At 46.6% G+C, this 15,573-nt stretch overlaps 4 protein-coding genes across 4 annotated transcripts; 2 read left to right on the forward strand and 2 right to left on the reverse strand.

Annotated features, from left to right (window-relative positions):
- Positions 1-461: 461 nt before the first annotated feature.
- MGYG_00836 (surfactin synthetase subunit 3) lies at positions 462-7,773 on the reverse strand (the record flags this gene model as incomplete). The annotated part of the gene is made up of 7 exons (XM_003176700.1): positions 462-2,882; positions 2,938-3,122; positions 3,168-3,434; positions 3,565-4,150; positions 4,247-6,795; positions 6,994-7,429; positions 7,489-7,773. The coding sequence occupies 7 exons, from the start codon at positions 7,771-7,773 to the stop codon at positions 462-464; spliced, it is 6,729 nt and encodes a 2,242-aa protein (XP_003176748.1).
- A 776-nt stretch (positions 7,774-8,549) lies between these two features.
- MGYG_00837 (hypothetical protein) lies at positions 8,550-9,270 on the forward strand (the record flags this gene model as incomplete). The annotated part of the gene is made up of 3 exons (XM_003176701.1): positions 8,550-8,554; positions 8,791-8,970; positions 9,030-9,270. 3 exons carry the CDS (start codon positions 8,550-8,552, stop codon positions 9,268-9,270), a joined length of 426 nt encoding a protein of 141 aa, XP_003176749.1.
- A 369-nt stretch (positions 9,271-9,639) lies between these two features.
- MGYG_00838 (L-ornithine 5-monooxygenase) lies at positions 9,640-11,230 on the forward strand (the record flags this gene model as incomplete). The annotated part of the gene is made up of 2 exons (XM_003176702.1): positions 9,640-10,571; positions 10,630-11,230. The coding sequence occupies 2 exons, from the start codon at positions 9,640-9,642 to the stop codon at positions 11,228-11,230; spliced, it is 1,533 nt and encodes a 510-aa protein (XP_003176750.1).
- A 1,376-nt stretch (positions 11,231-12,606) lies between these two features.
- On the reverse strand, positions 12,607-15,007 carry MGYG_00839 (palmitoyltransferase akr1; the record flags this gene model as incomplete). Its single annotated transcript, XM_003176703.1, has 6 exons — positions 12,607-13,160; positions 13,215-13,327; positions 13,383-13,647; positions 13,728-13,800; positions 13,868-14,671; positions 14,738-15,007. 6 exons carry the CDS (start codon positions 15,005-15,007, stop codon positions 12,607-12,609), a joined length of 2,079 nt encoding a protein of 692 aa, XP_003176751.1.
- Between the last annotated feature and the right edge of the window lie 566 nt (positions 15,008-15,573).

Genomic DNA, 15,573 nt, shown 5'->3' on the forward strand with positions numbered 1-15,573 from the left:
GATAGACACTCATTCCAGGGCAATTCAATGACTCCTGGATGGTATGTCACCATCGCGAATGGGAACGTATCATCCTTCACGTCACAGAATCCAGTTCTCAACATCTCATTCCTCTCCATGATGCTTTCCCATACGAATCTTAAAGCAGCAAGGTTCAATGGTGTTGGAGATTTCAAAGTCAGGCTGTTGAAATATAGTACACCTTCTGAGTTTACGAAGGATGCAAGCATGCCGGCTTGCGGTGGTGTGCAAGGCCGGATAGCTTCCACATTTCTTTCCGATAGTCCCAACTTATCGCAGATAGAGGGCAGATGCAATAATTGGAATTTATCAAAGTCAAAGTTGTGAAGGGCCAGCCCGGCGTTGTCGTGTGCTTTTGGCCCCTGGAGGAGCAACGCAATTTCTCTAATCGAGGGTCCCTGAGTGTGGTGTTAGCTTAGAAAGTGATACGAATGTTGATACTATATAGGAAAACTCGCCTCTAGAATATCAGCCGCCGAAATTTCATATCCAACTTTCCTGAAGTGACCAGCGATCTGGATCGCGTTGATACTGTCAAGCCCCAGCTCGAAAATTGTCGTGTCCATCTCGATGCGTTTTTTATCAACTTTTGACATCGTGGAAAGCAGGTCCCGAATTTGGAGGCTCTCCGTATCCCATATTCCAAATTTGTCGCGTTCGTCTGACTTATGGTCACCATTTACATCCCCTAATTTGCTGAAGACACTGAGGACTCCAGAAACGTGCCCGGCCAATTCAACTAAGGAGAAATCCATCACCCTAGCCTCTGGGAAGCAAAGTGTATGGTTTAGGATGGCAGAGTAACATGCAATGATGGTATCTATATCCGTTCTCGGTACAAGGCCCTCATCAAAGTGGAAAATGAATTGCACAGCATCACCTTCTAGGTCAGGTACAATCTCAAATATGACAGGGAAGTCCATCGCGCCACTTTCGGAGACCATTGTCCACAAAGACTCGTTCAACTGCAGGGGCCTTCCTTGTAGAAGGAGCAATGAATCGAAGATCTTTAGGCCACGCTGACCGAAGCGCGACTGAAGGCGTCTCATTGAACTGAGTTGATATGGAAGGGTGGCCAACCTGTTAGATTGCAAGTTCTTCATCAAGTCCATATTCGTCATATTCTGATTCATGCTTATCCTGACGGGCAATGTGTTGAAGCATGGACCGACTATTCTTTCTGCCCCTTCGATAGGTATACTTCTGCAGTTGACTACGTCTCCGAAACAGATATCAGACGCACCAGAAAGGAAGCATATCAGTCTACTCCAGGCTGCCTGTAGTAAGCTTAGAGTGGTCACAGAAGAGCTTTTGCAGGCATTCCTAATCTCAGTAAGGCTTGTGCTTGGTATATGAGAAGTTGATCGACATATTTTTAGACTTCCCTTAGCTAAGGAGGACGGTGGTGTAAATAATGTAGGAGTAAAATCTTTCAAGTAATCGCTCCAGAACCGGTCTGTTGAATCATTGTTGGCCCTGATCATCTCATGAAGATAGAGATCGAAAGGGACGACTGGTGGAAGTTGATGCGCAAGCAAACTCTCCTGAACCTCCCGCAAGAGGACTTCCATTGCTTCACCGTCATATAGCGCATGATGTATAGCCAAAAGTAAAAATGTTTTTGAAGAATCAACACACTGTACGACAGTAAACGAGCAGAGCGAATGCGGGCCCTCCTTGACAGCGACTGTAGACTTGATTCTTTCAAAGGTCGAGGGTGCATCGGCAATTGGGCATTCAATAGATTGCCACGTAATGTCAAGCTGCTTTAGTACGACTTGAACGAATGCAAACCGGGCATCATCAGTTTGTCGGAACCAGGTTCTTAGCATGCCATGCCTTGCAACCATATTTATCCATGCCGTCTTCATGGCCTCGGCGCTGGTGTTGATTTCAAAAATCAAATGGTTATAGTATGACGCATCATTTCCAGTTGCTATACCTGAAAGCATGCCTTCTTGTAAGGAGGTACATGGCAAAATCTTCTCGACATTTACCCCGTGCGAAATGGCTTCGTCCTTGATTTTCCTTATTAGGTCAGGGTTGAAAAGATGATCAAATATTGGAATGGACTGTAATTTTGGAGCCTGAGCTTCAAGGTTCTGCAATGTCTTTCTTGCAAGTCGAGCCACGGAATCGTTTTTCATAATGACAGAAACGTCAATCTGCCCAAAACCGGCAAGTTTTAGCTGCCTGGAGAGGGCGATTGCTACCACTGAGTCGAAACCTAGTCGGTAAAAGGACGTATGCCGCCCGATTTCTCTCGTAGAGGCTCCAGTAACTTGTGCAACGAGGTCCACGACTTTGGATTCATTGTCGGTCAGACTTTCCTGAGTATGTTCTTCTTCTTCCCCACGCGAATACGCATCAAGAAGTGTTGGATGGGTGCTCAGGTATATAGACCTCAAGACTTCCTTATCAATTTTCCTTCCAATGGTTGTCATGGGAATATGACTTATCGGTATGAGGAAGGACGGAACCATGTAACTAGGCAAACGATCGCCTATATGGTCAAAAAGCTGCTGGAAGACATGAGAGTTTTCACGCTGGCCCAGTTGGTCAATATTGATATCATCAGGGACCCAGAACGATATCAACTGCTTGCTGCTGCCATTGTTGCCGTCGCATACGATTGTTGCACAATCTTTAACATTTTCATTGGCCATCAGAACACTAGTAATTTCACCCAGTTCAATACGCTGGCCTCGAATTTTTACTAGGTCATCGCGGCGGCCCGTGAACGCGAGTGAGCCATCGGCAAGAAGTCTTCCATAGTCACCACTTTTGTATATTCGCCCATATTTTTCATGAACAAAGAACTTCCGCCGTGTAATTTCTTCCAAGTTTAGATATCCAATGGCCTAATTAAATGTCAGCTGAGTAGCTGGTAAATATTCTGTTTTGAAATGCACTTACCACTTGATCCCCACCAAAGCATAGCTCGCCAACAGCGCCTCGCGGGACAGGAGAAAACCCTTCTCCTTCTGCAAGTACGAAAGCAGACGTGTTCACGAAAGGCTTCCCAATATTGCTTATAAAGTGAGACTCACACATATTTGGTCTGACCGTGCAAATATTGGTGGTTTCACTTGGACCGTAGCCTAAAAACATATACTAGTTAGTTAGGGCCTCACCAATTTTCTCACCTCGCAGAAGGCCTTTACCTTGCCATAGACCTTTCCCTGCCCAATCCATGAGAACTTTCGGGGTCATTGCTTCACCCGCAGTGACGAGAAATTTGACTAGAGGTACGTTATTCGCCCTTACAAGTGCAGCAACAGTTGGAGTCATGCTAAGGTGAGTAATGCGCAAGATACGGATTGCATGTTCAATGTCCCTGAACAGTACATCATTCTTTGCAGAGCATAACGCCATTCCTCTACTCCAGGTGAAAAATATCTCGAAAACAGATACTATATTCGTTAGCAGATATAATGCATGAGAAGGACTGGGCTGGTTCACCGTCAAAAGCATGTGAGCATGCCTGAAGTAACCTTGACTCAGGACAGTCGGGATACATCGCAGATAAAACAGCGATGTTACTCTCCAGGTTAAAGCGCGAAACAAGGACACCTTTTGGTGTGCCAGTAGTCCCTGATGTAAATACTGCATATGCCGGGCAAGATCCAGGAGTTTTTGGAAGTTCACATAGAATACTTTCCTCTGAAATGTGGTTTTTGGCCAATATTATCATAGTGCTGGGGAGATCTGATAGTTGGGTCGAAATTTCATCATCCGTGATGCAAATTCGACATCTTGCATCTTGAATAATGTGCTTCACGCGCATGCTTGGCATTTGTGGTGTCAGTGGAACATATCCAGCCCCTGCTTTAATAACAGCGAGAATAGAGATGTAAAGCTCGAGCGATTTCTCAAGATATATTGCAACCAGGTCACCTTCAATAACACCGAGGGTTCGAAGCTGACTAGCAAGCCTGCTGGATTTTGTATCCAATTCGGAGTATGTCAATAGTTGAGTAGATTTGTCTCCTGTTTCCGGGTCTACAGAGTCTAGAAATTCAACAGCTATCCTCTCTGGGTCTGTCTTAGCAATCTCTTCAATGGTATCATAAAGGCCAAGTGCAGATTTCAGGGATGTCGGTAAAGCATTTTCTGTTGAAAGCAGAGACTCTGGAAAATGAGATGCTATGTTTTCTAATAACCCGTCGGGAGATTGAAGGAAATTCAGGGCTACGCTTTCGATTTGTTTCAAAAATATCATTACCTGGCTTTCGGGGAGGACGGATTCGTCAAAAGTCGCCTTTGCTTGTATTTTGCCATCTAAAATTCCAAGCTCAGTAGTCAATGTGAATTCGAGGAAATCCCTTGACGACACTTGGGTTATTGGACCACAGGTGGTGTTGATGTTATCTTGCCAAACAAACAGGGTATCAAATAGCTGATCAACCATATTGATTCCGGAGATTTGTTTTATGTCTCGAAGAGGGACAAACCCGTGAGCAAGAGACTTCCTATTTAAGCCATGAAGGATTGCAATGAGGTCGCGGATGGTTCGAGCTTTTTGGAGATCAAATCTCAATGGAAGTGTTGAGATGCAAGGTCCGACAATGCTTTCAATGCCTTCTAAAGGAAGGGTTCGGCCGGCAGAGACATTCCCAAGAATAATGTCCGAGGTGCCATTGTAAGCTGAGAGTAGGTATCCAATGGCTGCCTGAAAGATGACCTGTCGGCTTACTCGGAAATCCCGAACGAGAGAATCGAGCTGGTCCAGGCCAATGTTGAGTTGACGTTCAATAACCTTGGTAACTTTTGGGAGATCAGATCTATCCTGGAAATTAGGCCATAGGCAAGGGGTACAATCCTGAAGATGAGACTGCCAGTAATCCAAAGCTTGCTCCCGGAGCTCGGAGGAGTTATTTTTTATGTGGAAAAGGGTGAAGAGTCGGTATTGTGGTCGCTGAGTTAGTTGTTTATTCTGTAGTGCCGAGACCAAGTCCAGCATTATCTGATCCCAAGACCAGCCATCATACAGTGAATGGTGGATGTGAACCAATGCCCTGAGCTGTCCATCAATAAGGCATAGTTGAACTCTAAATGGGTGTAAAATATCCCATTGATTCTGCAGCTCCAAGTTATAGTCAAAATTTTTGGATTCTCTGATTTGGTCAGGATGGAGGTTTTCCCAGATGACTTGGCCATAGGGGAAACCAGGAAAATCTATTTCAATAAACCCTGACCGCAAAACTTCATTTTGTAAAGCAACATTGAAAAATGCACTTTTGACATCTTGTAGAGAAATACCACGATCGAATTGCAGTTCAATTGAATTAAAATAAGCCTTTGGATTCAGTTTCGTTTCCAAAAGCATTCCAATTTGTATAGGGCTGCACGGAATCATATCGCTTGGTTGCTGAGAATACTCAGTAAGTTTCAGCATTTTTAGCCCCTGCTGGCTTATCATATTCCAGACCTCTAATGGCTCGCCTTCAATGGAAATCACAGCCGTCTCAGGCTCTAGCTTTGAGACAAGGGCAGCCATCTTGTGGATAGAGTCGGCTTCTAGGATATCCAAGGCATTCAGGGAAACCCCTTCTTTCCGTAAAGAGGATGCAAGGTTGATAGCCCTTAGGGAATCAAGGCCAGCTGACGCAAGACTTGCCGTTGAAGAGATGTATGACCCCAAAAGCAATTTCAAGGCTGCAGCGATCTTCTGTTCAACTTCACTTGCGGGTTTGGCTAGGTCAGTTTGATCGACACCCTTCGACAGAATATATTCTGCCTGTAGATTCTTTCTGTCTATTTTACCAGATGGGAGACGCGGCAACTCATCGAGGATGACGAAGTTCCCAGGGATCATGAATTTTGGAAGCGATCGTCGGCAGGTTGACTGCAGATCTTTAGAAGTACAGCGTTCGACATCCGCTGAGAGGAAAGCGACGAGTACTCCTTGAATGACACAGACGGCTGCATTTCTAACGTATTCACCCTTCAAGAGCACGTTTTCAATTTCCCCTAGCTCAATTCGTTGGCCTCTAAGCTTGACCTGCCCCGCTGATATACGGCCCATGCATTGGATTTCACCATTGGGGTGTAGTCGAGCTTTGTCTCCGGTCCGGTATAAACGCCCATACACGTTAGAGTCAATAAATGCATTTCGATTCTCGGTTGGTCGATTAAGATAGTACCTCGCGAGTTGTGGACCTCCGACTACAAGCTCACCGACGTGGCCAATAGGAAGTATCTCAGGTTCCTGGCCAACTTTGTGGTCCAAAGAAATGATAAAAGCAGAGACGGTTTTGAAAGGAGTGCCAATATTCCCAACAATCGAGCCTGCTCGAATTGAAGAGACAGCTGTGCAGTGGATAGTGGCTTCCGTCGGCCCGTACATTCCATGCAATAATGCAGGCCTACCCTCTGAGGAACCGAACTCATCGACAACATGTCTTGTCAACATCTCGCCGATTGTCAACAAAAGTTTAAGACACGGCACAGCATCTCGAAATCGGAGAAGTTCTCCACAGACCGTAGGAGTAAGTTCAGCGGCGTCGATGTTCAGTTGGTTGATGATACCAGGGAGATCGTTTAGCATTAAACGTCTGTTGCAGCCAACGAGGGTTACACCCCTGAACAGCGGGAAGAATATCTCGAACACAGATACGTCGAATGTTGGGGCCGCAAATTGAAGGAATCTCCTGAAACTAGGGATTATCTCGTCATGTGCTAGCAACGCCTGCACAGCAGCATTGTGGATATTCCCACTTCTTTTGGTAATCCTGTAGAGCCAGAAGTGACATGCATATGCCAGATCTTCATCTCGAACATTCCATTAGAAAGACGACAGCAGTCAATGCCTGCCTGTCTTCTATGTTGACTACAGTCACTGAAGTATCGATCTTTTCGAAGGCCCCGCTAAAATCTCATTTGTGACGACGACACGAGCATCGACATCTACAATAATGAAGTTCAGCCGTTCCGTCGGGGTATCAAGGTTTAATGGACAGACAGCCGCACCGGCCTTTAATATCGCCAGCCACGCCACGTAGAGATCTAGGGATTGGGGGAGAAATACAGGTATGATTCGTCCATGCTCTCCTGAGGCGGGAAGAGATGCTAGAGTATGTACCAGGTGAGATGCCAGTTGCTCCGAAAGAGAATGAAGGTTCTCGTAAGTTAAATCTTCCACTTCGCTGTTTTCATTGAGAAACGAGATTGCAGGCTCACGACCAGTGCGACGAACCATTTCATGGAAAAGCTGAGGGCCAGGTAAGACCAAAGGGGTTGAGTTGACTATTGAGAGTTGAAGAGGTTCCCGCAAAAGACTTTCCAGCTTTCTAGCAACCTGATTCAAGTACTTGACACTCATGCATCCTCTAGATATTATTGACCCATTTAGCTGGTTTGGGGTATATCTGACTTCTAGCTGACATTGTTCACTGGTAATAGGGGTCTATAAACTTGTTAACACAGGCCAACTGTTTCGTCAAAGGGGCAAAATAGGCTTCTTACGTCCGTGGTGACTATGCTGGTATAATAGCCCAAATCAGAGTCCAGTTTTTCAACCTGGACATTCTCTATTCTGCTACTTTCGAGACATACTCTGGCGGCAGCTCCATCAACTTGGATAACCGGGGATTCTTCTTCGCTCAAACGACTTAATATAGATGCCCATGCGAGAACCAGGCGGTCGATATCGATGATGCCGTCTAGCTTCCAAGTCGCAGAGCCTTGTGACGGGACCGGCTCTGTGCCATAGTTTAGGCTGGGAAATGGGGTGTATCGGAATGAATCCATGATTGAATGATTAAAGGAAAGAAGAAGTGACAACTGGCTATAGCACCGACACCGCTGAAGGCCTTGAGCCGGCGGGCTATATAAATGCTTTCAAAAATTGTTAAAGGTTCACAAGAGTGACGGGTAGATTGATAAGAAAAAGTAATTAAGAGTGGCCATTTATGACTATAGTGCGACTATAGCGCGTGACGCCTTCATCTCAATTCTCAAAAGGAGAGAAAAGACCAAGAGAGTGGTGGGGAAGAAGAATTCCATACGGAGTTCAAGGCGTGAGAACGCTGTCCCGCCCTGGTCAGGGATCTAGCTCGGGGAATGAGGACCAGGCGAGCTTATTTCATGGGTCCAACGAGAAACCTCTAACCGAGTCTAATAACTGATGAAACCTTAGATAAAAAAATCTGAGCGAAGAATGACTGAACCTGCATTGCGGTCAATCTTGGTTCGCCATTGCTTGTATGCCTTGCGGCAAGAAATGGTGCTAAGTACTTCGTAAGTACTTCCGTATACACCAGCTAGCTGCCCCTCCTGCTTGCTGCGGATGAGGAGAGAAAAGCAAGCATTACGAAACGGAGAGGAGGTAAGCCTTGCAGAAGACATGGCATGCAATATCCGAGGAGGAACAAGCCCCCGGCTCCGAAAAAGAGGCCTGCTAAGTTCCCTATGTCACAGTTGGCTCCAGAAGCAGCTGAAGGCGGGATAATTGGCCAATCGAGGGCTGGACGGTGAATTTTCTCCTTGCTCGAGCTAGTCACCTGGGTAGTGAGCAGACCCAGAATATGGAGTAGATCTGACGATAATGGCATATATTTTCCTTCCTTGACCGGAGACTGCGTTTCCTTTGGCTGGCGTCTTGGGCCGCCAGGGGTGGTGAAGACGCAGAAAGCGACGTCGTCGTCGTGTCTTGTCTTTGCTTTTGCTTTGTGGTGTCGGAGGAAAGACGTGATTCCGCCAAATGCGGACTAGCGCGATGTGTCGGTCAAACACGGATCTAATCTTATCGATCTGATAACTAATAAGGTTTGCAAGCTCCGGTGCGACGTCAACAACATCCGACCTTTGGACGGGCCCCTTTTTCACACTTAGCGCTGTCAATCTCCACAGAACGCCCACAACCCACTGCATCCCCGTCAAGCAAGCGAAAGGAAACCAAGCTGGCGTAAAGAGTGAAGCCGAGAAGGCAAACAGACCGGCAGCAAGGTAGAATGAGAATACGAAATAAGGCGGTGCTAACTACCCACTCATTCTGGCATATGCAGCCCACACGCATTCATTCACGGGGAGGCAGAAGGCAACATGGTGAATTTTGAGAAGGCTATCGCGTTGACTTTGTCGGTGCCAGTCTCTTCGAATGACACGCACCTCGCCAGGGATTGGCACGCACAGCCTATAGAATACACAGCAGCAGCACCGTTCCGTGTTCCAAACTCTACCTCAAGGATCAAGAGATCCCCGGCTTGTTCTTTGCTCCCCTCTCCCTGTGGCTATACCGTCGCCTAAGCGCCTTCGCTACCTGCATCACCAGGGGCAAATTAATTGCATGGCAGCTCCGTTTTCAGCCCAGCGAGGGGTTTTTTGGTGGAACCATTTCGTCAACTTTAAAATTTCTTTCCCGTGTCAATGATGGTTATCTGATGCAACATGCGGGCAGATACCGACGGGGATAGAAAGCATATTTCCAGGGGTTCTTCGGCCTTTACTCAAATGGATTTAATAAACCATCTTCCGCTCCGAGTATATACATCTACTTCTTTGCATCGTCTGGCAAAACACAATTTCATTTTCATCACTATCCCAGCAACAGAAAAGCATTTCATCTAGTACAACTGTTGACATTGCCTCCTCTTTATATGTACTTTTGTGGACAAAATGGCTCCCTCGCTTGAATCTCTAAGTCCATATATGAATGGCACTTCTACCATGGGAAACGGATCAACAAATGGGGCCAGCTACCCAGTACCAAAACTGGAGTTGCAGCCTGAAATCACCTCGACATCATCCACCAAGGGACAGATTCACCCGTTCCTTTCTCGTACCTCTGATGATGAACTACATGACCTTATCTGTGTTGGCTTTGGCCCAGCATCACTTGCCATAGCTATTGCCCTCCACGACCGTCTGTTTGAAATTGGCCATGCTCCAGGTACCACCACTCTCCCTAAAGTCTGCTTTTTGGAGAAACAACCGAACTTCGCTTGGCATTCTGGCATGCTTCTTCCTGGGTCAAAAATGCAAATCTCCTTTATCAAGGATTTAGCCACCATTCGCAACCCCCGAAGCGAGTTTACCTTCCTCAACTACTTACAAGCTCACGACCGCCTCCTTCACTTTGCCAACCTCGGGACCTTCCTACCTGCCCGTGTTGAGTTTGAAGATTATATGAAATGGTGTGCGAGTAAATTCGCCAACCTGGTCAGATACGGAACAGAGGTCCTCGATGTCACCCCTTCAGAAACCGATCCTATAACGGGAAAGGTCCAATTCTTCACTGTCAGCTCTAAGGACCTAGAGACTGGTGAAATCACTACCCGCAAGGCCCGTCATGTAGTGGTTGCTATCGGTGGAAAGCCAAATATCCCAGCGGAATTCCCAGCTAATTCGAGAATTATACATTCTTCCGCCTACTGCACCACTCTTCCCAACATCCTCAACAATACCCTCAAGGAGTACAGCATCGCCGTTGCTGGAAGCGGCCAGAGTGCGGCTGAGATTTTCCATGACCTCCAAAAGCGATATCCTAATGCCAAAACCAGCCTTATCATGCGGGACTCAGCTCTTCGACCGAGCGATGATTCTCCATTGTAAGTAGCTGCAAGATGTCCAAGCTAAGACAACAGAATGTTGCTAACCCATTTCTAGCGTCAACGAACTCTTCAATCCAGAGAGAGTGGACCAGTTCTTTAACCAGAGTGAAAAGGAGAGACAGGTCTTCCTGAACCGTCACCGCTCCACCAATTACGGTGTTGTTAGACCTGAGCTCATTGACCAAATCTACGCAGATATGTATATCCAGAAAATTCAATGCCCAGATGAAACTCAGTGGCAGCACAAAATCTTCTCTTCCTGTCTGATCTCCAAAGTCGAGTCAGGAAAGAGCGAGAAACTCAATCTGTCACTGCAGCACTGCCATCCTGATAACGCCACAACAAACGGAACCCACAATGAAGAGATAAATGCGGATGCCCTGATTCTGGCAACTGGTTACTTACGAAACGCACATGAATACATGCTCTCATCCATTGAACCTCTCTTAGCTCAAAAGCATATGGGGTGGAAAGTCCAGAGAAATTACAGACTGGATCTGGATAAGAATCAGGTGGACGTTGATGCTGGGATCTGGCTGCAAGGCTGTAACGAATCTACCCATGGCCTTAGCGACAGCCTCTTATCCATTCTAGCAGTCCGGGGCGGGGAGATTGTTCAGGCGATATTTGGTGCCCAGCTTTCCAATGGAAATTAGCCTTGTAAGACAGAAGCAAGAGCGGGACTCCCGAGGAGATGGTAAGCAGAAAAGTTGAAGATGCCCAAGTCAGCTCATGCCACCAGAACGTCTCCCTTTCTCCTTTCTGTTTTTATACCTTTATCTTGTTTCCTTTCCCCCACTTCTTCGTTAGTTTTTTAGCTTCTGATTTCGGTGTAAAAGTCCTCACAGCATTGCTCAAGAATACCAATGTTTCTCCTTTCATCTCCTGAGCCACCATTGGCCCCAATATCTGATTTCCCCGGTGCCCACCGAAACTGACCAACTTAATCACGTAATTACATGGCTACAGAGGGCCTTGAGTCGTAACATACAGCTCTCAGCAGTCATTCATTGTGCATGTTTTAAAGGCAGGGAGAACAAAGGATGCTTTTCGTATAGTCTGAGTCAAAGTTTTCCTGTGCATAAGCACGCAGCGGAATTCTTCCATACTGTACTTCCAGCGCAGGAGACCTGTATCCACAGAGTAAGTAGGAATGAAGTACTCCGTAATTGAACATGCATCAAAAATCAAAAATTAACACCCTCCGTATATATGTAACTAGTTAGTGAACCCTAGCTAACCATCATTCAGCTAACTTTTTCCCAAAAGGCTGCCTAAATAACTAACATGACGGTGCCGATCCCTGTATACTCACGCTCTAATGCTTGTGTTACTTCCCGTGTTCACCATAGCGAGATGCAGCTACTCGATCTGATAAGCCCAAGTGCAAACTCAATTTGTTATCTGATCCCTCACTGTGGAGCTTCTTTCATCTGATAGCCTCCGAAATAACCCGTGTTAGCGAAGTCGAATGCAAAAGCTCAGCACGCCAAGCGCCGAGCGCCAACTGGGCGGAATCTGCAAAACGGCATGGAGAGAGAATTGCGCCCAAACAGCTAGCTAACTGCTGAGTTCTCTGCCGGCGATGCCGCGGTGTGCGCAGGCGGTCTGCGGGAATTTGCTCAAGGAATTAAGAAAGACGAATGGGGAGAAAAGGAGACGAAGGTCCCGCGATCCGGCGGTAACCTTGATCAGTAGCCAGCCGGATTGGTAGTTTGATCTCTGATATTCCCGTATTTATTCTCGGGGGTTGATATGTTGCCTCCGAGTTGCAGGACTAAGTTCATAAGTGACATAATAATTTCGATCTATCATACAATTTTGAGTCACGAGCTGTAATCCGCGATGAGCCAGATTCGGAAGAAGAAAAAGAAGTAGATGGCGTAGGAGAAGAGGGAAGAGCAAAAAGGAAAAAAAATACATGAGGCATCATGCAGGCCCTGTTCCTGGCATGTGCTGCTGCATAGTAGGGAGCACAAGGTTATGCCAGTGGGGACTCAGTTTGGGGAGCCCAGTTTGAACAGTCACTAATCTAGACTCGGCCGTCTGAATACTCCAGAAGCTCCGCATCGTACATTTTGTAGTAGTTCACAACCTTCCCTCCAAGCATTGAGTTTCCAGCTTGACGCGTACCAAAATATGGTGCGGGATCGCACCAGAAGTCTTGACAGTTGCGAACAAGACCATGTGAAAACGGGTTTTGTTGCCTTCTATGGCTCTGGCCCTCCTTCAGCCCGTCTTGGGCAGCAGCCATAAATGCATCAAGCCCAAATAAGCTCTTCCACTTGGAGAAGCAGGATCCATGTGAGTGCTTATTACTTCCAACCGTTGATGCAGCCTGGCTTGCAGAGGCAGGAGTTCTGTGGCTAAAACCATGTCCATGGCCTCTCATGACTTCAAAAGTAGTCGTTCCTCTGGATATCTGATAGAGCTGTACGAGGGTCAGCATCGTTACCCAGATAAGCTGGAGTGAGGTCCAAATAGTTAGAACAAAAGTGTAGGTGTCCGATTCAACCACGTTGCATAGCCATGGCGAGATGAGATTACACGTCGTTTTCACGCCACCCGGGACAATGGCAGAATAATCTGTCAGTCGGATTAGTACTCGCCACAGAAAGATATTGGGCAGTAAGGGCTTACACAGGAAGACCAATCGAATATAGGCAACAATCCCGAGAAGTAACAAGATAAGATAAAGCATGAAATGGCGGAAGTTATTGTTCCCAACACAGTTGTTTATCCAAGGGCAATGGCTAAATCGCGATCAGTTATGCACAATTGCACGAAGGGAGCTGAATTTAAACTTACTGGTCCTGTTTCGATACACAGCGCTTGCATCGCCTGCAATGTTTGCTTCTCAGTGGTCTCCTGATCATACAAGGCACACAAAAATGGTCCTCGTCGTAGCTCCAATCGTTGATAAGGTCCGTGATGATAGCTTTCTGCTCATTCCTGCTGCTAAGCTTTGGGACAAACCCAGGATCTTCAATCATAGCATACGTGTAAAAGTAGGTCATGAATGCAAACAAAGCGAGAAATATTAAATTTAGAAAAAGGGAAGAAGAGTAGGTATCTAGTGACATGTTAGTCCACGTAGGAATCCGATCCGATAAGGCCAATAATATGCAGAAAGGGGCAGTTCCCAATACTTACTAGGTAGGATAACGTGCAACCATCGTAAAGCAACCCAGAATGCAGATGCTGAAAAAACCCCCGCCGGAAACGCCTAATAGAAGAATCAGTACTTCATAATTAACAGTACTTTGAGGTAAGGGATGATGCAGCAGACGTACCGTTCTCTGAAGTACTCTAAAATCCAACGGGCCTCTCTTTGAAACCCATTTTATAAGCAAATGAACACCGAACATAAATAAAAGAGTCGCAAAAATAGAGACATATATCGACAGAGAACTCAAAATGGTGACAACAGCAGGTAATGAAACGAACGGTAGGAGAAAGTAAAACCTGGACATATATAACGATGACCGCAACATTTGTCCAATGACGGACGGCACAGCTGAACTGCTACCATCAGGTTTATAGCCACATTCTCCTAGCGCATGATGCCATATATGAGTCGTCTTCATCTCATCTGCAACAGTCGACGGGGTTTTCCCTTCCTTTGTTTCCGCGAATCTGTCCGCGCCGTACTCTATTATCTTTTGCACACAACCACTAGACCCCTTAACCAAAGCCCAGTGGAGAGGCGAAAGGCCTCCTTCATCAGTTGCATTGACATCAGCACCCCATCGAAGGAAGACATCAACACAGGCGGGAAACCCTTTGTAAGCCGCCCACATGAGGCCCGTATGACCCTGAGGGTCAGCGATGTCAACCGGGATCTCCTGATGGAGCAGGAGGACCAGGAGGAATGAGTTCCCATCGATAGTAGCAAGGTGCATGATATTGAATCCCTGGATATCTGTCAAGAGGGGATCTGCTCCGTACTGAAGTAAGAGGTGGACGATATAGTGGTGACATCTCTGTGCAGCCCACATGGCAGGTGTGGCTACCGACTCGCCGCCTTTCGCATTGACATCGGCTCCGGAATCGAGAAGAAACTTGCAAAGCTCGTAGCGATTATTGATAGCGGCCCACTAGATAGGGATAGCAACCGCAAGTCAGCTCCTGATTCTGTTTTTGAGTGTGATAGTAGCTCTTACATGTAATGGGGTGATGCCCTCCTCGTCACGGTAGCTAATATCATGCTTCCCACTATCGAAAAGTTCCTTGATCGCAGCTATTTCACCAAGCCTAGCCAGCTGCATTATATCCATCTCCAACCCAATCGCCTCTGCAACTCCGATGGGCTTCATGGTGTTCAGTTCGACGGCGTTCGCGGTATCTGGCGGTATAGGAGTCTTGCCTGTCGAGCTCGAGCCCGAACTGGGTGTTGACAGCGACGAGCCGCCGATGCCGTTGTTGGAGGACATGTCGGCTGAGTCCAGTACAGATTACGACGTTCAGTGTTTGTTGGGCATGCTGAGTCTGTCTCGTTTGGTTAAAGAGTTAAAAAAAAAAGTTGAGCTGCCTAATCGATGGGTTTTGATGTCCGCGATATCTCCAGGATTAGTTTAGCGCTCTTCACTCAGCCGCATCCAGGTACGAGGCCTGCGGAGCTAGCTCCTGACAAATAATCAATTACGGATAACGAAGTGCAGATGGATTGCCGGGCCTTTTGATGACGGACAGTATTATCCCATGGACTTTTTCTTTTCATTTTTAGCTTGACCAGCGCAAAGTAACACTGCCGAGATGTGCAACCGCTACACTCTGTGCCATCACTACTAGCTAGGCTCTTAGTTAGCCGTCGGTGCGGCTCAAGTTAGCCAGGGACAAAGTAAAAAAATCGACCACGCCAACACTTCGTATGCAAGTCACAGTCATTTGGGGTACGGAGTATGAGAGTTGCTTATTATTCAGGCATATTCGAAACATTCTTTGCGTCTTTTCCTTTCTTTTTTCTATCATTTTCTATAACTAGCTAACCACCTCCGTA

The sequence above is a fragment of the Nannizzia gypsea genome, genomic scaffold, assembly GCF_000150975.2.
Source record: "Nannizzia gypsea CBS 118893 supercont1.1 genomic scaffold, whole genome shotgun sequence".
NCBI classification, from domain to species: domain Eukaryota; kingdom Fungi; phylum Ascomycota; class Eurotiomycetes; order Onygenales; family Arthrodermataceae; genus Nannizzia; species Nannizzia gypsea.